Below are 21,200 nucleotides of genomic sequence, written 5' to 3'. Positions count from 1 at the left end.
TCCTTCAGTTTTACTTTTTATTCGGTACGTTTCTCCCGTTTTATAAGAAAGTAGAAACCATGTTAGTACAGACGCTCCTCTCACATCTTACATGAACACATTACTGCTCCTCATCTGCTGTGTGTAGTGGTACCGTCACGTGAGAGAGAGTGAGAGTGTAAAGGCTGAGAGAGTGAGTGTGTGAAGGCTGAGAGAGAGAGGAGCTGTGTGGGGATATTTTACGGCAGTAAATAAATAAAAAAACGAAATAAAAAAGAATTAAAAGTTCAAAACATTTGTTCTCCAGTAAAACTTTTGTTTACTTTATTTTTGTACGCCACAGAAGTGCAGTAAAGATTTAGTTCTCAGCTAACACAGAACGTTCCCGTTACGTTAGATTTTGGTTCCCCTATGGTTATTTTTAGGGAACCATCCCATAACGTTATGGTAACGTTCTATTTTCGTTAAAAAAAAAAATCAGCGCTGTTCCCGGAACGTTCCGGGAACTATGAAACGTAACGTTCTCTCATGGTTTTATGAAAACTAACAGAGAACGTTATCTAAAAGTTGCCTTAAGGTTTTCTTTCTTATGTGTTTAAAGTAACGTTCCAGTAACGTTCCCGGAAGGTTTTCTTATGATCTTTAAAGTTTTTTGGTAGGAACTTACCAAAAAAACAGCCTTTTGCTTGAGACGGTCCATGTACATCAACCTTTACTTACAAGTACCAACTATAAAACTATGAAACCTAACGTTCTCTCATGGTTTTATGAGAACTAACAGAGAACGTTAGTTAAAGCTTGTATAAGGTTTTATTTCTTATGTGTATAAAGTATCGTTCCAGTAACGTTCCCGGAAGGTTTTCTCATGATCCAGTGAGAGAAATTAGCTCTATATAGCAAGCAGAACTCTCCATTAGCACAACTAGAAAGTGAGGTTTTCTTGTCTAAAGTTTTCAATAATTTAAAGGTTAGTACAAGGTTCCCTTAAAGGTTTCAATAATTGTAAGGTTACGGGAACGTTATGGGAACGTTCCCAGAACTATAATGCAGACGGGAACGTTCTATTTCCGTAAAGAAAACTTTCCTGGGGAACCAAAATGATCCGTTCCCAGAACGTTCTGGGAACCAAAAATTGTTAGCTGGGTTGTTATTATATTATTGTATATGATTGTATGAAAAACCTCTAAATGAAAATGAATTTAAGTTATTTAATTATTTTGTTTATTTTTGGAACTTCGGTCGATATGCACATGTTTATCACTCATGTACCAGTATTATAGCACTGCACTCTCTACTGCTTCTGTCAAGAGAAGAAAACAGCCATAATGCGTTTAATGCGTGATTTATACAAAGTATTTTAAGAAGTAAAAACACGTTCCGCTCGTATAAAACCACCCGGTTTCTTGTGCTCACCTTCACTCAGTGTTGCCAACTCCTCAGTAAGGAAAGTAGCTATTGGCTGTCCTAAAAGTCGCTAGAAGTCGCTAAATGACGTCATCGCCTAATTTGCATAAGGTCCATTTGCATGTAATTGACGCTGTAGAAGAGAGGAATAACATCGTGGGAGAGACAAAAAGTGGGTAAAAACACCCTAAATATGTTTAGAACTACAAATGAACTGTCTTCTGTTGATTCGTGGTTTGTTTTTGTTTTTTAAGACAACACTGAGCTGCTCTGGGGAGGGTTGCCAGATTGCGAAAGTAATTTTCACCCCAAATGCATGATAAAACGCCCAAAACACAGGATAAGCAGATGATGTTTAGCATTTCACAAATAATAAACCAGTTCAACCATAATGACCTACAAATTATTATCTTAAAATGTACAGATCAGTAATTATACATTATAAAGGACAAATTATGCTTGCATGTCTTTAAAGTAGCCTGACAAGTTTGTAAAATGCATTATTTGTTAGGACACACAATCCTTTGCATGTAAATAAAAATAAACTTGCAAGCAATGAAAGTTTGCCCTTTCGTACATATGAGAGGTTGTATGTACGAGACTTGCTAACCTTCATATTCAACTCTAATCACTTGTCTAACATATGAATCACTGTATTGATGGGCGTGGCAACAGTGTCTTGGACTGGAAAGAATAACCAGTCACTCAAACTTTTGACAACGGGTTGGATGTGGTGGGAGAAGGTAGACCTATTTATATTCCACCTGCTTTAGCAATAGCTTTTTTTATTTATATTTTAAGCTGCCAAAATAATTACAAACCAGCCCAAATTTTGTCCACCTGCCAGTGTTTTTTCCCTGCCAATTTCCAACAAAATCCGCTCATTTTGGTGGAAAACCGCCCAATCTGGCAACACTGACTGTGATACTGACCGCCCGTGCTTTGGGACGGTGGAGGGACTCACGGCAGCTCGACCCGCTGCTCGTTGAGGACAGTAACTGCAGAACAAGATGTGTTTTCACGTTCGAGTCTCCAAAAGTCTCCAGTAACACCAGAAAAAGTCGCTAGATTTGTCGCTAGTCGCTTTTTTGGAAAAAAGTCGCTAGAGGGGTCTGAAAAGTCGCTAAATATAGCGACAAAGTCGCTAAGTTGGCAACACTGCCTTTCTCTCACTGTTCAGTTCGACAGTTTCATCAGTGCTCAAAATACAACATGGAAACCAGGGGCGTAACTACCGGGGCTGCAGCTGCACTGGGGCCCATGGCGTGGGGTGGGGGGCGTTCCACGACATGAACTCAACCGCACTCATTGGCTGCACTGGCCAGGAGTGACATTCAGCTCAGCCAATCAGAATGCAGCACCCGGCTTACACGTGTGCGTTCGGACGTTCTGCAGTTTTGTAAATGTCCCTCTAAAAGCAAGTGGCTAATGCTAGCGGTAAAGTGCCGGGATAACGAATTTTGTTAAGTAAAATATTAAAATAACTAAAAGACAATATCAGAACTAGTTGGCTAAACTAGGTACTGACACATTCACACGGCTGTTCTAACCTTATTAGAAGGGATGCGCGGATCGATCCAAATATCGATAGTATCGATACTTCAGTTTTACTTTTTCTCCGCTACATTCAGCACGTTTCTCCCGTTTCATGAGAAAGTAAAAACCATGTTAGTACAGACGCTCCTCTCACATCTTACATGAACACATTACTGCTCCTGATCTGCTGTGTGTTGTTATCGTACCGTCACGTGACTAAGAGCACCGCGAGACAGAACACATGGAGCAGAGAGAGGGAGAGTAGAGGATGAGAGAGAGGGAGAGTAGAGGATGAGAGAGAGGGAGAGTAGAGGATGAGAGAGAGGGAGAGTAGAGGATGAGAGAGAGGAGCTGTGTGTGTGGGTATAATTTCAGAAAAGAGCAATGAAAGGAATGAATTTTGTTTTGTTATTATATTATTGGTTCTGAACAAAAAACTCAGACTTAGTTCATTATAGTAAACTGGACTGGTCTAACAACTCGGGTACCCTATATAGAAAGGGCCGAAGTCGCCTCCACTTACTGAGGAGACTGAGGTCCTTTGGAGTGTGCCGACCACCGCTAAGATCTTTCTATGACACTGTGGTAGCATCAGCCATCTTCTATGGAGTGGTGTGCTGAGGAGGTGCAATCTCGTAGAGAGACTGAAAAAGACCGTCAAGCTCATCAAGAAAGCGAGCTCTGTCTTGAACTGTCCTCTCCAACCTGTAGAGGAGGTGGGAGAAAGGAGGATGATAGCCAAGCTGTCATCCATCCTGGACAACACCGCACATCCACTACATGGGTCTGTACGGGACTTAACAAGCTCCTTCAGCACCAGACTCCTCCACCCCCTGTGTAAGATGGAGCGCTACCGCAGGTCCTTCATTCCAGCAGCCATCAGGGCTTACAACAACAATAATAATATGTAATATGTCACTCATACCTATACTTACGTGTTCATGGTGTAATAAGAAGTGCAATATGTAATTTATTACAATAAGTGCAATAAGTAATATATTTTGCATATTTCTAATGTATATTATTTTTTGATATTTTTTAGAGTAAACAACTACACACTATGTGTGCAATATTTTAACTTAGTTGTATTTCTTTCTGTTTATCCTGTCTTCCTACTGCTGTAACAAGTTAATTTCCTTAAGGGGATCAATAAAGTCTTATCTTATCTTATCTTATCTAATAAATGTCCTACTCATAAATCATGACACACTGCTCTCCCCTACATGAAAGTAAACAAACTGCTTTCATAAGTAAAAAGTATCGGTATTGGTATCGGCAGTACTGGCCCTGTATTTACTTGGTATTACACCACTATAGGCTACAACTGCCCTATTTTTACTTATTAAACATGTATTAACTGTTACCACGGTCTAATGCTCTAGTGTACAATCCACCTCTCTGGCAATAGAAAAAATGTGTTAGCAGTCTAATTGTTATGTACTGTTTATTGGATTACATGAGCAATCTTTTTAAATGATGTGAAATGGACCTTTGAAGCAGACATGCATGTAAAAAAACGAGAACTTTAAAATTCTGAAATTGAATCTTTAAATCGATTCGACATACTGAATCAGAATTAGAATCGACTCACACACATCTGGTCCTGTTGGCGGCTTTGAATTCCGCCCTGACTGTGGAACGCCTATTTTACTTTTGATTGGCTGGGTAGTTATGCTCAGTGTACTTCCACCAATCGTCATTCGAGTCTTGGACAGCTGGCCATTACTGTACAGAAGGCGGGACCTGCCGCAGTATGGGTAGGTTAAAAAATACATCACACCCTTTATACGGTTTACCCGCTTTGCCAACCAGCCAACCAGGAAATCCCTGTTTCCCGGATTAAGAAACGATAAACGTCAAGAACGCTAGTATGATGGAGGCGAACAAACTAACAGAAACAAATGGTAAGTTTTGTAGGTTTTATGTAATATAAGTAATTATCAATGTAATTATAAGTGTAACATTAGTTGTGTGCGCACTTTAGTACTTAAACATCAGAATTTGACACGTTTCGGTTAAAGCTGAGAACCTGCATCGTCTCGAGCCGAAACTCAACTCAAGAACATCATAGCAACCAAACAGTGCTAATTTAGTAGATTATTTATTTATTTATTAAAGCAGCTACATGGTTAATAGTTCTGATATTCGTCTGAAACCCCAGTAGCTGCAACTAATGAAATATTTACTAGAACTGAACTCGTTTAGGTGTCAGGTTACGTGACTCAGTGACTAAAATTGCATCAGCAAACTTTCCCTCAAAACACGTTATTTTTACTTATTAATTATAGTTTTATATTAGTTAATACACTGATCTGCCATAACATTATAACCACCAACTTGTTTCTACACTCACTGTCCATTTTATCTGCTCCACTTACCACACAGGAACACTTTGTAGTTCTACAATTACTGACTGTAGTCCATCTGTTTCTCTGCATGCTTTGTTTCTCACCTTTTCATGTTGTTCTTCAATAGTCAGGACCACCACAGAGCAGGTATTATTTAGGTGGTGGATCATTCTCAGCACTGCAGTGACACTAACATGGTGGTGGTGTGTTAGTGTGTGTTGTGCTGGTATGAGTCGATCAGACACAGCAGCGCTGTCCACTCTATTAGACACTCCTAACTACTTGGTTTACCTTGTAGATGTAAAGTCAGAGACGATCGCTCATCTATTGCTGCTGTTTGAGTTGGTCATCTTCTAGACCTTCATCAGTGATCACAGGACGCTGCCCACAGGGCGCTGTTGGCTGGATGTTTTTGGTTTGTGGACTATTCGCAGTCCAGCAGTGACAGTGAGGTGTTTAAAAACTCCAGCAGTGCTGTTGTGTCTTATCCACTCATACCAGCACAACACGCACTAACACACCACCACCATGTCAGTGTCACTGCAGTGCTGAGAATGACCCAGCACCCAAATAATACCTGCTCTGTAGTGGTCCTGGGAGAGTCCTGACCATTGAAGAACAGCATGAAAGGGGGCTAACAAAGCATTCAGAGAAACAGATGGACTACAGTCAGTAATTGTAGAACTACAAAGTGCTTCTATATGGTAAGTGGAGCTGATACAATGGACAGTGAGTGTAGAAACAAGGAGGTGGTTTTAATGTTATGGCTGATCGGTGTATATGTTTGCATGTTCTCGCCGTGTCTGCGTGGGTTTCCTCCGGAGCTCAGGTTTCCTCCCACAGTCCGAAGACGTGCAAGTGAGGTGAATTGGAGATACAAAATTGTCCATGACTGTGTTTGACATTTAACTTGTAAACTGATGAATGTTGTGTAACGAGTAACTACCGTTTCTGTCATGAATGTATCCAAAGTGTGTAGAACGTCATTATAAAATCCTAATAAATTAATAAATAAATAAATTAAGTCTTCATCAGCTGAATGATACAGCAGGTAAAGAAACAAAATTAATGATGTAGTATTTTAGAGTAGCAAGACATTTTGTTATTACTGCATAATGTCACAGTTATTCAGCTCCTACATAATATTGCTGACCTATTGCTAGTGTGTCTGACCTAAAGTTGGGTTACAACAGGATCAAACCACTGGAAACTCAATAACAACCCTTCATTTGTATAGTGTATACAAACATGTAGTTTGTAAGTATATGCAGCTGTACTCTAGACTCTCAGATTGTTTACATTCCTGCTCATTATAGTTTATAAACCCTTATATATCATTGCAGATATTCATATCGACCATGAAGAAGAGAAGAACCAAGCCATTTCCTACCGTCTCCCTGAGCTGCGCCTGGTCCTCTTGGGATGGAGATGGCCTGGGAAAAGCCTGACCGGAAACACTATCCTGGGACGCGAGGAGTTCCGACTGGAACGAGCAGCCGAGTTCTCGGTCAAACGTGAAACTGAGCGCTTTAACCGCAAGCTAAGCGTGGTGGACACACCAGGCTGGTTTTCTGCCCAGACAACTCCTGACGCTTATCAACAGGAGATGGCTCGGAGTACGGGTATGTGCCAGCCGGGACCCCACGCTTTCCTGCTCGTCATACCTGTCGGCATGTTCACAGACACGGACCGGGCCAGAATCGAGGAGAACCTCACGCTGTTTGGTGAGGCAGCATGGAGGCACACCATGGTGGTGTTCACGTGGGCCGATGTGCTGAGGAAAATGTCCATTGAGAGGTACATCCGGCGGCAAGGTGCTGCGCTGCAGTGGGTGTTGGATAAGTGCAAGAACAGATACCACGTTCTCAACAACGAAGCTTTTGGGGATCGCGTGCAGGTTCCACAGCTGATCGAGAAGGTGGAAAAGCTGGTGGCTGAGGAAGGTGGCCACTTCACATCTACAGAGGTGGAACAGAAAGCACAGGATCAAGCTCGAAATGAATCAAACAATGAGAACTCGAACCCAAATCAGAGGAGGGAGGAGCGTGAGCTTGGGGCTCGACCTAAATACAATTGTTCATTTAGCTCTGTGCAGTCTATGGATATAGAAAGTCCACAGAGTGAGTGAATATTTATTTTATAATGTTTTTTTTATTTAATTATTTATGCCGTGTGCTCACTGCTTAGAGATACTCTGCTTTACTGGTAGATGTCACCAGTCCAATAAAAATATCAAGTAAATGTGAATGGTGATGTCTGCCAGTATGAAAGAGAATTGCTGGTCAGACACCTGCAGATATACATTATATGGCCAAAAGTATATGGACACTTGACCATGAATTAGTTGGACACACAATTCCAAAGCAAATTGCCCAATATTGCATCACACAATCCCCCGTATCTATAACAGCCTCCATTGTTTTGAGAATGAACATGACTGTAGGTAGTTGTGTCCATTCAGTCAAAAGAGCCTGCCATAGTCGGCATGTAAATCATCAGACCTGTAAGCCTGCTGCATTCACATTATACACAAGTGCAAACATTTGCCGCATTAAGAGGTGGTTTTTACCACTTGCCTCTGCACTCAAAGTTTAATCTGTAACAACTGCAATCAAACATTTGCAATAATTTGCAATGAGTCTTTCACATAACCGTAAAGGAATTCTGGCTCACTATTATTTACAGAATTGTTTTTATTCTGCTACATTGGAGGGTTTAAGTTCCTCCCACAGCATCTCAGTGGGATTCAGGTCAGGACTTTGACTCAGCTACTCGAAAACCTTCAAAGGTGGACTTGTTTATGTGTTTCAGATTATTGTCCTACTGCATAACCCAACTGTGAATAAGAGAGCAGAATTCATGGTTCTGTCAAGTTTTCTAGGTTCTGTGGAAGCAAAGCAGCCTCAGATCATCACACTACCAGCGTCATGTTTGACTGTTGGTATGATGTTCTTGAGGTGGAATGTGGTGCTCGATATACACCGTATGTAACATAGTATCCAGTCTTGAGGGTCATTTAGATGTTTTTTTGGCAAATGCGAAGCATATCAGAAGAGTCTGTTGTTATAGCTGATTAGATCACATTGAGGTCACTCTATTTTAATTAGAGATGTAACGATACACTCTACCCACGATGCGATACGATTCACGATACTGGGTTCACGATACATTTTTTCCCCGATTTTTTTTAACAATTCATTTGAAGACAAATTATGACAGTTTCCTTTTATTATTTAGCTTTCAAAAAATGAAATAAAATACTGCATTTGTGCTTATCTTTTATTTATCTAAATAATGAATGCACTTTTATTTTTGAGGTAGGTACAAATTATGCAAAACGATGCTGCACATTTCCCTTTTTGTGTAAAGAAAACTGAAATAAAATAAAACCCACATTAAATAAATAAATGAATAATACAAATAAAGAAAGTGTCCTCACATAAATAAATTTGGCAGAAAAATTTCGAACCTGGCGACCCTGTAGTGACGTCAATCAGGCAAGGTGAATAGCGCCAGTGCCCTCTGCTGTTTAAAGTGAACATTGATTCATTATACATGTAAACGGATTTGAATCGTTACACATGTGAATCGCTTTTTAACTGTCTTGTAGTGCATCGTTACATCCCTAATTTTAATATCATTCATTTTTAAAATGGAATGTGTCCAAATACTTTTGGCCACATAGTGTATAAATATGACAGATGCATAAGTGAAGGTATTGGAAAGGGTTCAAAACATATTGCTGTAATAAAATTTTTTTATGTTTTGTTCAGGTATTGACAAGGAGGCCGAGTAAGAAATATGAAATCAGAAGGTGAACATGCACTACTTTCTTCCATTCCTCAACTCCTCAAGATTCACTGGCTGAATATCTGATATTTATTTACCTGAAAAAGAATTCTGTATAACTCTGTATACAGTTTGGCAGATGTACGACATACCTCTGGACTGGGTTAAACGACACACATCCCACTTATTATTTATCTGCACTGATTAAATCACAATTGCTAGTTGTTGTTTTGATAGATTACTTTAGTATAGTAGGTCATGAGCACTCGGGTGGCGCAGGGGTCTAATGTGCAAGCCCACCACCGCTGAGATCTCGAGTGCCATCGACTTGGCCGGGCATCAAAACAAGCCCAGGCTGTGTCTGAGGGAGGCAGGTCGACTAGACTTTATTGGCCACCTTACAAGTGCAACCTCTGCTGTCTGATTGATGAGTCTGAACTGGTGGTGGGGTATTAATAGTGTGCTTCTCTGTGCGAGGTACAGTTCTCTGTGAGGAGAAAGGATGCAGCCAGCGACTTCGTGCATAAAGGACGGGGTATGTGATAGTCTTAGCCCTCTTCTGCCAGTGCAGGGTGGTACAAGCAACAAGAAAATTGCAATAGGCGAATTGCCAGTGATTAGCTGGGGAAGAATAAGCAGGGTCAATGTTTGAAGTAGTTGCATTTTTAATTGGTAATTTATCAGTGAATAAGAATTGAACTATAACAATATTTTTGCACCTTTTTATTTTTATATTGTGAGATTATTATTTAAGGTCATTTAACAACCAGTCGTGTGCTTTGACTAGAGATTTAAGAACCTTCCAGTTGAAATGGACTGTCTTTTGTCTCCTTTTATGATCTGTTACACTTGTTTTTTAGTGTGTGTGTCTTTTGGATTGTCGATACATGTTGCTTTTATGAAGTCAGTGATTCCAGGTCCTTTTAAATCTGATAACTAGATGTCCAAAACACAATGTAAGGGGAAGTCTTAATTTTACTGTATTTATCCAGACACATTGTTTTTTTTTCTTATTTTAGCATATTTGATAGCATAGTGCTGTGTTTTATTCCTGTAAATGCACTGAAACATTACCATTTAGCAAATTTTATGTAGCAGAAATGTGACGTACAGTGTGGCCAAAAGAATGTGGACACCAATGCTAATGATTAACTACAGGAGTGTCAGCATCACCCATCGCTAACCGATAAATACAATCAATTATTTAAAAGTAAAATACTGTATATACTTACAACATTGTGGCAACAGTTTAGAGAAGGACATGGTTACCTGGCATCAACTTTAATGAACATATTTGGTATGAATTGAAACAGTGATACAAAGATATTTTGACTTCTGACTGATTAGGGCCACATGCACATCCACAAAAGTGAATGGTGAAGACACTACTGTATATTAATGGACATTAATGGAGCCTAGTGGTTAAGGTGTACTGGACTAGTAATCCAAAGATTGCTGGTTCAAGCCTCACCACTGCCTGCCACTGTAGGGCCCCTGAGCAAGGCCCTTAAGCCTCAATTGCTAAGACAATATACTGTCACAGTATTGTAAATTGCTTCAGATAAAAGCGTCTGCTAAATGCAGAAAATGTAAAAGGGCATGGATTTAGAATGGGTTGGCCAGCAAGGTTGGGTCAGGTGTCCACATACTTTTGGCTATATAGCATACATAACTTTGTAAGCTCTCCAGACAAAATATAGTTGCATGTCTGTTTTCTTGTAACTACCTAGTCAAAGTGTTCCAGTGTTTCATCATGCTCACGCAAGTATTCATGTTGTGTTCTGCTTGGACACGGGGCATCAAAAGCAAACATGTCCAGAAATGATTCAGTCTGTTTAGAGTACATGTCACTTAAGCAACAAAAAACAGGTTTATTGTAGCTGAAACACCATCAGAATATGAATGACTCAGACTTCTGCTTGCACAATACTGGAACACTGGTTGAAATGCATTCAAGGCTTTTAGTAGACCAGTCATCTTGCATTATTAAAGCCAAAGCAAATCTGCAGTCCATCTGATCATATCACAGTTTTCCACTCATCCATAGTCAGCTGTCAAAAACACTTGGTCCACTGTAGCCAAGCTGTTTAGACTACAAGTGCTAACAAAGGACAGCTTTTGCAGTTTCCTTCTTTAAAGCTATGATAGGCTCAGCGTGTTCTCTGAGAACATCCCACAATAAACAGCAGAAAGCCATTACCGTTTATTAGAGTAGAAAGTTCTTAGCTATTCGTCAAACATCAAAGCAATGTTTATAACACATTGGAACCAATACAATGCTAATTCTGACAGTGTAGAAAAGTTATGAGCCATTGATCATAACTGCTCTTCTACTCCACAAATTCTGATCACAAAGCCAGATTAAACTGCTCCCTGTATAATGGGGTTATACTGAAAAGCAGCTTAACATGAAACTCATTTATTTATTTTATTTATTTTTTTTTTTTTTTATATATATAAATAAATATATTTATATAAAATTCTAGTCATGTCCAATTACCCTGATTGCGTCCTCTATACTGGTTAGACCTTCACCGCTGGCTGAGGACGCCTCTCAACTGACTTGTGCCCCCTCCGGTACTCAATCAGTACAGACTGCATTTTTCACCTGCACGAGTCGAGTTCATAAACTAATGAACGCTGTGTACGGAGGGACACACCCCTATCAGCATTACTCCTCAGCCCTGTGCAGGCACCATCAGTCAGCCAGCAGGGGCCGCAGTTGTACCAGTTATGAGGACCTATGATCCGACTCTCTACCCTCTAACCCTGAACAGCAGTCAATCGTTGGTAAACAGTAGTTATTAAACATGTTTTGAAAATGAGAAGTCACCATTTCATCACATTAAGTCGTAATGGCTGTTTGTCCCCTATATAACTTATCTGTCTGCCTTCATTAACATTAACAAGTAGCCTTTAGAGGTACTTTAGAAATCAATCATTGCTCATTTTGACCATGTTTCAAGATGTGGTGGTGAGACCAGCATGTAAACAATGGCTAGTGGCTGCAGTTACTTTACAGATATTTGGTTTAAATCATTTAAACACATCTATTCGATTCCCACTTGCGCTCATGCCTCCCGCAGACAAGGTCTGGAGCAACAAGGTCACATCACTTTCAGCCTTCCTTCTTCACACATGGTCATCGTATCTGTAAAGCACCTAACTAGGCCGGTGGCTGTGCTGAGCTGGGCCAGGCTAGCGTAGTAGACTGTTGCACCTACTGCTGCGCCTCTACCAGCCCCTCATCATTAGAATGTTCACCATCGTTTTAACCAAAGAAAATCTACCACAGCTTTTTCGGTGGGTGTTCTTTACTATACCAAATGCAGTAACACCTTTGTGCTGTCCTACCATGTGACAAACACGATCTCTGTTATATTACTCTTTAGTTGTTCTTCAACATCTTAGATTCTGTCTGTCCAGCAAGTGCTACATTCACCCAGTTGCAGCCTTTTGATGCTGCTATTAGAAAATGCACCTGTTTTTGTCTGGAGAGCTCACTAAATTATTACTGAAATCAATGTATAAATGAAGGTGAATTCTGAAACCTATATGTAGTACATAATTTCTGCATAAATAGGAAAGTTTTGGATTTGTACTGTAAATAACATTAAAAGATTCTGAAGAAAGTCTCTGTGTAAATGGCACGGCTGAAATAGTGAATACCTGGTCTTTAAATACTATCCAAAAATATCAGTAAACACAGTTCACTGCTGAATCTACAAATTAAGACATGATCACACAAAGTAGAAGCCATATATTGACAACCAAGTGTGCTAGCATTCACTAAGTGGGCTGTGGTAGCTCAGTGGATAAAGTACTGTACTAGTAATCACCATTGCCGAGTTGCCACTGTTGGGCCCATGAGGAAGGTCCTTAACTTTCAATTGCTTGAATTGTATTCTGTCTTATTGATCAGTTGGGGTGGCTTGGTGAGTAGCACTGTCACCTCACAGCAAGCAGGCCCTGTGTTCATTTTCCAGGTGGTGCAATCTGGATCCTTTCCGTGTGGAGTTTGCATGTTCTCCCTGTGTCCGTGTGGGAACTCATCCACATCGGCTGCGATGTTTTCCCAGGCCAAGCAGTGGGGAATAAGATGTCTGGCATGACTGATCAATTGCTGGCATTCATGGATGTCAACACACGCCTTTTCCATTGCCTGGAGTGGTGCCACACACTTGTAGGGTCTGTGTTCACACACTTTAAAACCTAAATCTGTGTAAAATACTTATGTACTCATATATCTATCAGTTTCAGATCAATAATAAAGTTTATTAGAGCAGGCTAACAGTTTAGCCACATGAGCAAGCTGCTGTTGCTTCTACCAGAAAAGCCTCATAATCAACACACTTATTACTGTATCTTTCAGGTAAATGCAGGTGGAATACAAAGTGCAGGTACACATTTCAACCACAGGGTGGTAGCACAGGATTAATGCCCTCGTTTTGATAAGCACAACATTTATTTACTCATTCACGAGTGCCTTTATACATTCTATATACAGATTCAGAGCTGACAATTACCTTTTTGCAAGGGCAGTGAGAGCTCAGTGGTTAAGGTGCTGGACTAGTAAACAGAAGGTTGCCGATTCAAGCCCCGCCACCACCAAGTTGCCACTGTTGGGTCCCTGAGCAAGGCCCTTAACCCTCAATTGCTCATTGTGTAAGTCGCTTTGGATAAAGGCGTCTGCTAAATGCTGAACATGTAAATGCAAGTTTTTAGAAGCAAAAAATACCCCTGGAGTGCTTAAAGAACATGACACATTTTTAAACGTTAACCTGGGGGCAGGGTGGCAAGGTCGCTCAGTGGGTAGCACCGTCGGCCCACAGCAGAAAGGTCCTGGGGTTGATTCAGGTGGAGTGGGCTGGTTCCTTTCTGTGTGGAGTGTGTGCATGTTCTCCCTGTACGTGTGTGAGTTTCCTCTAGGAGCTCCAGTTTCCTCCCACAAGTATGGTGAATTGGAGATACAAAATTGTCTGTGACTTTGACATTAAAACTTGAACTTATGAATTTTGTGTAACCAGTAACTACCTGTACTGTCATGAATGTAATCAAAGTGTGTAACACATGATGTTAAAATCCTAATAAATAAAGAAATAACCTGGAGGCAAGGTTTAAACCTTTAGTGCTGGGTGACACACCTTACCTGCTGTTTCACTGTCACACTCATCTGTGCAATTTAAGTATTTATACTATATAAACTTTGACAGTAATGGCTTGATATACAAATATACATAAAGACAGTACTATAGACAGCAGAAGCCACATATCAACAATGTCCAGAGGTGCCATCGACCCATCAAATTCACAGTGGGAACATGTATTGTGAACTAATCAGTCAACTTTTCAAATTTACTATAGGTTTAAGGTTGTGGTAAATAAAACAAAGAAAATAAAAACCATTTGGATAGTTAGCAGTGTGCGTTTTTAAACCCCGGGGATTGTCATGGACTACTAGTCCTCATTAAATCAGTAACTTGCACATCTGTAAGGGCAATGCCAGAAGTGGTTTTGAGGCCTTCTAGAGGCACTAGTTTTAGGTACATAATTATTTTACACTCTTGCACAAAATGCCTAAACACATCTTTAGACACTTTGACTCATTTTCCAAAACTTTAAAGACAAACTGAAGAGTTGACTTCTTCCGCTTCTTCATTTTCTTTTTTCTCCTTTTTTTCCATTCTACTGTACTTCTTCTTTCAGCTGTTCCTGTAAGGGTCGCAACAGCAGATCATTCCTCTCCATCTTGCCCTGTCCTGAGCATCCTTCTCTGTCACCCCAACCACTTACATTTTCGGCATTTAGCAGACGCTTTTATCCAAAGGGACTTACAGTTGTGACAGTATACAATCTAAGCAATTGAGGGTTAAAGGCCTTGCTCAAGGGCCCAACAGCAGGAACCTGGCAGTGGTGGGGCTTGAACCACCAACCTTCTGATTACTGGTCCAGTACCTTAACCACTAGGCTACAGCCTTGCATTGCACTTGCATGTCCACCCTCACCGCATCCATAAACCTCCTCCTTGGCCAGGTGGCTCCTATTCCTGCCTGGTGACTCCATCCTTACCATTTTCTCTGAACATGCCCAAACCATCTCAATCTCTCGTTCCTAACTTTGTCTCCAAAAAATCCTCCCAAAACATCCACACTGATCACTGTTTATATATACACTATATCGACAAAAGTATGTAGACACATGACCAGGACCTTGTTACATACCCCTCCCCTTTGGCTAAAACAACATTGGAAAGGCTTACGACAGTGTATTGGAGTGTGTCAGTGGAAATTTTTGCCCATTTGGACAAAAAGACTTGCCTTGCAATTGACATTTTAGCTAGCCACTAAAGTTCCTTTGCAACAAACTCATTAAACCATTCTCTTTCATATTGGAAAACTGATTTTTGTTGTCACAACAACAACAACAATGTATATATATATACCTGTTAGAAATTACTGTGGCTAAAACACCTGAACATAATAATTGATTGGGTGTCTTTCTCTGGAATCTCCTTCTGTTTAGATACGACCATGCTATTGTCTAAGCTTTTATTTGCATGCACACATGCACTATAAATATAATAATGATGTCTCGGGTTAAATCAATGCATTTCCTTTCAACAAGAAAATCCACCCAGGCCACCGTGGGCCTGTGAAAAACAGGAAAATGACACATAATGATGCGTTGGGGTGCTGAGAGTTGGTACAAAAGTCAAGCTACATCAGGAAATGACAGGGTTTATATGAGCAAACAGAATACCAGCTCTCAGCTTTCTATTTAACACAAAGAATGTCTAGCAGAGGCCGGGGTTTCCTCTTTGCTGCCCTTTCAGGAATCCCATGTATTTCTTTATTTTCATATGTGAAGTCTTGAAAGTTGACCTTAGCTGAAGTTGGAGACACCTACAGATTTCCTGAATAAATTTAGCAGGCAGGTCACTCCTGGGTCGAAGATGTTGGCTTTCACTGTGGTTCACTGGAATCCTAGACTTTCAGAAACGGCTGTATAATATGTTTTTAAGTTTTTCTTCTTAGCCTTTGTAATATGTGTAGATTCTGTCATACTGCTTCTGTAAAAAATTAAGGTGGCTGCTTGATTTTGATGGTAAGCTAAATTCGTTACGTGCTTTATTAACTGAAAAACCAATTCCTTTTCACATGGGTGATATGGGTGTTGGATACTTGAACACCTGACCTGAGCTTGTTACACATTTACATACGTGGCATTTAACAGATGCTTATATTCAAAGCAACTTACAATTATGACTGAGTACAATTTGAGCAATTGAGGGTTAAGGACCTTGCTCAGGAGCCCACAGTGGCAACTTGGTGATGGTGGGGTTTCTGATTACTAGTCCAGTACCTTAACCACTAGGCCACCAATGCCCCTACACATCAACATTATATTCCAAACCATAGACTGTAGGTCACCCCCTTTGCAGCTATACCAGTGTCCACTCTTTTGAAAGGGCTTTCCACAAGATTTTGAACTGTGCCTGTCGGAATGTGTGCGGACTTGTGTGAAAGAGCATTTGTAATGTGAGTCACTGATGACTCTGGCTTATTTCATCCCAATGATATTCAATGTGGTTAAGTTTGGACTTCTGTGCTGGCCAATGGAGTTCTATCAAATCAGTTCGACCTAGCTTTGTGCACATTCATGCTAGAACAGAAAGGGGCCTTTCTGTAATATATAATTTGTTTTATACAGTTGATTTTATACACCAATATAAATTCAAATAAGCTTTGGGTGGGTTAGCACTTGAGCAGTCTGACATACCGACAGACAAGAAGACAGACAGTAAACCAGTAAAGACGTTGCGTGCTGCTAAGGCGAGAAAAGCATGCAAGGAAACTCCTCCATAGCTCCGCCATTTCCTTCCACATGGCCCGAGCATTTCCTGCGGCCTTAACTCCTGAATCCTGTGCCTATTGTAGTGTGATATTTTTCTGCACACATTGTAGCTTCTCCCTTCCCCTCTAAGATAGGCCTACACACACACACACACACACACATAACCCACCCATACGGTCACTCCAACGAGCTCATTAAGGGTGGCAGAGAGAATTAAGTTAGCATGAGGAGTGCAGGAGGAACCTTTTTTAGTCTTAACATCTTGCTTGATGTGCTCTAATTAGGCAACACAACCGAGGGACCTTCTGGGTAAGTATGTCTGAGTTCAAAATCTGACTAATTTGCATTAAGGCTGCTTCAGCTTTTGGAGCGTAACGTTGGAAAACATCTTATCTAATCTTATCTTATCTAATATTGGTCAAATGATTGCTAATGTACATAGCAATACAAAATAAGATAGAATTGTTATACGTCAACAGGTTTTTATTATATTAATACAGGGAAGTCCAAGGTTTTCATACACTTGTAAGGCGTAATCATTGAAAGGCTCTGAATATACATACAGCAATTTAGATTCTTTATTTGGTGGGTAGAAAGGTGTATTTTATATAAGTTCCCACATTTATCTTTGTGGCATAGTCTTCAAATTCCTTGCTAGTCTTCTAACAGCTCTGTGTTGAATTAGAAGCGGCTGGAACACAGGTGACACTGTCCACAGTTCAGCATGCCTTATTTTGGCATGTGCTTTTCTTTGTCCATTTGATCAACTACAAGCTTCATTTAAGCTTTAAGGTGTTTATTTAAACCAGGTTCTCTTTTTCATATGGCAGCCCATGTAGCTGTTAAGCTTATTCGACTGTGGACAGGGTTATCTGGATTACTGCAGCATTTTATTAATAGCAGACCGTTTTGATGATTTGTGAAATACAGTATATCTGACTATCCATACAAATTTCCTTAAACTAGACCTAAAGAAATAACCAACTTTATTTACAATACAGAGCACCAATACATTGTTATTATAAATTTCCTTTTGGCTGCTCATACCAATGTTTAGGGGTCGCAACCCTCCTTATTTAAGTGCACCTTCCAATGGCTACACTGTTTGACCTGCCTTGCAGATATAACCAATAATGCCTGTATAGACAGTCGACTGGCCAATAGCACCGCTAGGTTTGAACCCCAGATTTCAGCAGTAATGGTCTAGTGTAGTTTACTCCTGTGCCAACTGAGCGCCCCATAGCATGACAAAATTAATAATTTAGCTTTTTGTATGCATATATTTGATCCACAATTCACAAAAGACTTTATTATGAAACTGACATAATAAACATGTCCCTTACATGTAAATGCAAACCTTTAACTTCAAATGGTGTCTGTATATTTCTGATGTTAAAATGCATCCATGTCATTCTGAATTTATATTTACTACTGTCAGACATTTCCTACAAAGACATGAGATCATCAACCTCCCGCTTGTCATTTTCCTCAAGGGAACCTATATGGAACCGGTAAGAAATTCAAATTTATTGATAAGGCATGACTTATAATAAGCATATCTATAAGTTAAATAAATAATGACCCACTATAAGCCTATAAGCATCCTATGTTTCCTCAGTACTTGATAAATATTTGTATAATTTTTGTATGTTTTTATTAGAGAATTAATGATATCAAGTCTTTACCCCAACAGTCTTTACCCCATTTCATTACAGAGCAGCACACACTCACCCGTTCACAGTAATTGCAGTCACGGGCATCACAGCGGCACGGGTGGTGGGTTGGTTGCTGGACAGCAACATGAATCCTGGGGACCTAAGTTCTATTCTTGCCACTGGTCACTGTCTGTAAGGAGTATCGCAGGTTTCCCAATGCAGTCACGGGCATCATAGCGGCACGGGTGGTGGGTTGGTTGCTGGACAGCAACATGAATCCTGGGGACCTAAGTTCTATTCTTGCCACTGGTCACTGTCTGTAAGGAGTGTCATATGTTTCCCAATGTCCATAATACTTGGGTTCCTTCCCCCCTTTAAAATTATGCAGAAGGGAAACTGACTGCTCTAAAGTGCCCCTGGTTGTAAGCGAGTAAGTAAATGTGTGAGTGTGTATTGCACTGTAGTGGATAAGTACCCTGTCCAGGGTGTGTTCCTGCCCTGTGCCCTGGGTTTCCCGGTGTTGACAGATTCTATTCAACCCTGATCATGATTCTGCAAGTAGTGAATATAAGTGAAGGTAAATAAAACTGTCTTTGGAAAGTATAGCAGTTTGGATTGGAAGCCTGGTCTCCAATCTGACCTCACAAACGAGCTTTTAACTGAATGGGCAGAAATTCCCACAGACACACTGCCACATCATGTGTAAAGTCTTCCTAGAAATATTGTGCTTATAGGGTGACACGCTACACTCCTGTGATTTACAGTGATAAAATTGATGTACCAGTTTAGGGGTACAGAGGTGAGCCTGAGGATGCACCCATTCACAATCATGTCAACAAGAAACGTTGACTTGCGCATGCGCAAAGAGACCCTACGTCTCAGCAAGCTTCAGTGGGCGGATGGACTGAGAGAGAGAGAGAGAGAGAGAGAGAGGAAGAGCGAAAGAAAGAGAGAGAATGGCTGTTATGGTTGCGCATTTAACTTTTAGATTCAGTTTATAAACAGAAAGTCAGTGTGGGTGCAGCTTACGAATGTATTATTTACCCTAACTGTCATTATCGACCATAGTTCTTGAGGTAAACATCAATGTTTGCAATGTGTTCATCCGCCGCCAGCGGTACTACATTTCACTCAGTGTGATGGAATTGGGAACAAACCGCTGAAGCAGCCGAGTTAACACCAGAGCTGGGTTTAGACACACCGAGGACGAGGAGAAATCACTCAAATACCCGCTTATAATCTCAATTTTTGTTCTTAATTTACCTCAGTTTTTTGTCAGACAGGACCGTTAAGTTGTTTATTTGTTTCTCGCGCTCGGCGGGTTCCTCGTTATTGAACTGCGTGTGTTGTGCGCGTGCATCTCCTGTTCCGTTACCCTCCACCCGCCTCTCAAGTTTGTTTGTTTATTTTGAATGGTTTCCGTTCACTAAAGCAACATTTCCACCTTTTTTGGACGACTGCTTAATGCTGTAGGATGCCGGATCAAATCTCGGTGTCGGAGTTTCTCTCGGAGACCACTGAGGACTACAACTCGCCCACCACGTCGAGCTTTACCACCCGGCTGCAGAGCTGCAGGAACACGGTCAATGTTTTGGAGGAGGTAAGAACTGCTACACAACATGGCATCGTGGCATGACGTTTGTCTTATGGTTCATTAGGTTTTAGGAATAGACCCAACCGTTCCTGTACTCATTTTAAAAAATATGTGATCCTGGTTAGGGTCGCGGTGGGTCCGCCACCCTGTACAATATCAGGGAGGCAGGGATTCACTTTGGACAGGGCTCCAGGCCGTCGCAAGGCACCACACACACAGACTCACACTCTTACATACTAACTATCTCACTCGTTTAAAAAAACCCTCAATTTTTAAAAATAACCGTGAGCCTGGTTAGGGTCGCGGTGGGTCCGCAACTCTGTACCACCATTCGCGAGGCAGGGATTCACTTTGGACAGGGCTCCTGTCCGTCCCAAGGCACCACACACACAGGCACACACTCTCCTACATAATAACTAACTCACTCATTTAAAAAAACTCATTTAAAAAAACAAAACCCTGTGATCCTGGTTAGGGTCGCGGTGGGTCCGCAACTCTGTACCACCATTCGCGAGGCAGGGATTCACTTTGGACAGGGCTCCAGGCCGTCCCAAGGCACCACACACACAGACAGCTGATAGCACTACTAAGATTCAAACATGGATCTCAGTAATGGTGGGCCAGTGTAATAGACTTCAAAATAATAATAATAATATGGCGTCAATGCTTTGTAGCTCATTTAATTAAATGATAGTCAACAAGGATTAATAGCCAAGTTATTTTTGTGAAGTCTGCCAGTATGGTAGTGACCTTTTACAGAACAAAGGAACAGGAAGTCGAAGAACATTCAAAACAAGTCAGGAATCTAATCATAGAATAGCACAGATCTCAGGAATGATGCAAGTCATCAGCCAATGAATATGCAGTAGAAGAAACAATATTCAACCACTCTTGTTTTGGTTATTTACATTTACATTTACATTTTCAGCATTTAGTCGACGCTTTTATCCAAAGCGACTTTCACAATGAGCAATTGAGAGTTAAGGGCCTTGCTCAGGGACCCAACAGTGGCAACTTGGTGGTGGCAGGGCTTGAACCAGC

The 21,200-nt window shown here is 40.8% G+C and overlaps 2 protein-coding genes and 1 long non-coding RNA gene across 6 annotated transcripts in view; 2 read left to right on the top strand and 1 right to left on the bottom strand.

Annotated features, from left to right (window-relative positions):
• Nucleotides 1-1,215: 1,215 nt before the first annotated feature.
• On the bottom strand, nt 1,216-2,981 carry LOC134300933 (uncharacterized). Its single transcript, XR_010007390.1, has 3 exons — nt 2,934-2,981; nt 1,393-1,516; nt 1,216-1,279 (listed from the first exon to the last, which is right to left on the bottom strand). It is a non-coding gene; the product is annotated as an uncharacterized LOC134300933 (long non-coding RNA).
• Nucleotides 2,982-4,780: 1,799 nt separating this feature from the next.
• LOC134301004 (GTPase IMAP family member 4) lies at nt 4,781-12,678 on the top strand. Its single transcript, XM_062985513.1, has 3 exons — nt 4,781-4,823; nt 6,611-7,387; nt 9,041-12,678. Exons 1-3 carry the CDS (start codon nt 4,790-4,792, stop codon nt 9,061-9,063), a joined length of 834 nt encoding a protein of 277 aa, XP_062841583.1. The 5' UTR covers nt 4,781-4,789; the 3' UTR covers nt 9,064-12,678.
• Nucleotides 12,679-17,145: 4,467 nt separating this feature from the next.
• asap1b (ArfGAP with SH3 domain, ankyrin repeat and PH domain 1b) overlaps nt 17,146-21,200 on the top strand; it is a 79,500-nt gene continuing 75,445 nt past the window's right edge. For all 4 annotated transcript variants that reach the window (XM_062985968.1, XM_062985966.1, XM_062985967.1 and 1 more), the window contains exons 1-3: nt 17,146-17,219; nt 18,349-18,421; nt 20,039-20,165. In XM_062985968.1, the coding sequence (XP_062842038.1) occupies nt 18,366-18,421; nt 20,039-20,165 (183 nt within the window). In that variant the 5' untranslated portion in view covers nt 17,146-17,219; nt 18,349-18,365. The remainder of the gene's footprint in view (nt 17,220-18,348; nt 18,422-20,038; nt 20,166-21,200) is intronic.

The sequence above is a fragment of the Trichomycterus rosablanca genome, chromosome 23, assembly GCF_030014385.1.
Source record: "Trichomycterus rosablanca isolate fTriRos1 chromosome 23, fTriRos1.hap1, whole genome shotgun sequence".
Classification (NCBI taxonomy): Eukaryota; Metazoa; Chordata; class Actinopteri; order Siluriformes; family Trichomycteridae; genus Trichomycterus; species Trichomycterus rosablanca.
Note: the sequence above shows the minus strand (reverse complement) of the source record. Positions and strands in the feature narration are given on the sequence as shown.

What these genes read in the sequence shown, in the direction of transcription:
- LOC134301004 (XM_062985513.1), top strand. Translation starts at nt 4,790, where the DNA reads ATGATGGAGGCGAACAAACTAACAGAAACAAATG. An exon ending in CAAACTAACAGAAACAAATG is followed by an intron (nt 4,824 to 6,610) that starts GTAAGTTTTGTA and finishes ATATCATTGCAG; the next exon opens with ATATTCATATCGACCATGAA. An exon ending in GGATATAGAAAGTCCACAGA is followed by an intron (nt 7,388 to 9,040) that starts GTGAGTGAATAT and finishes TGTTTTGTTCAG; the next exon opens with GTATTGACAAGGAGGCCGAG.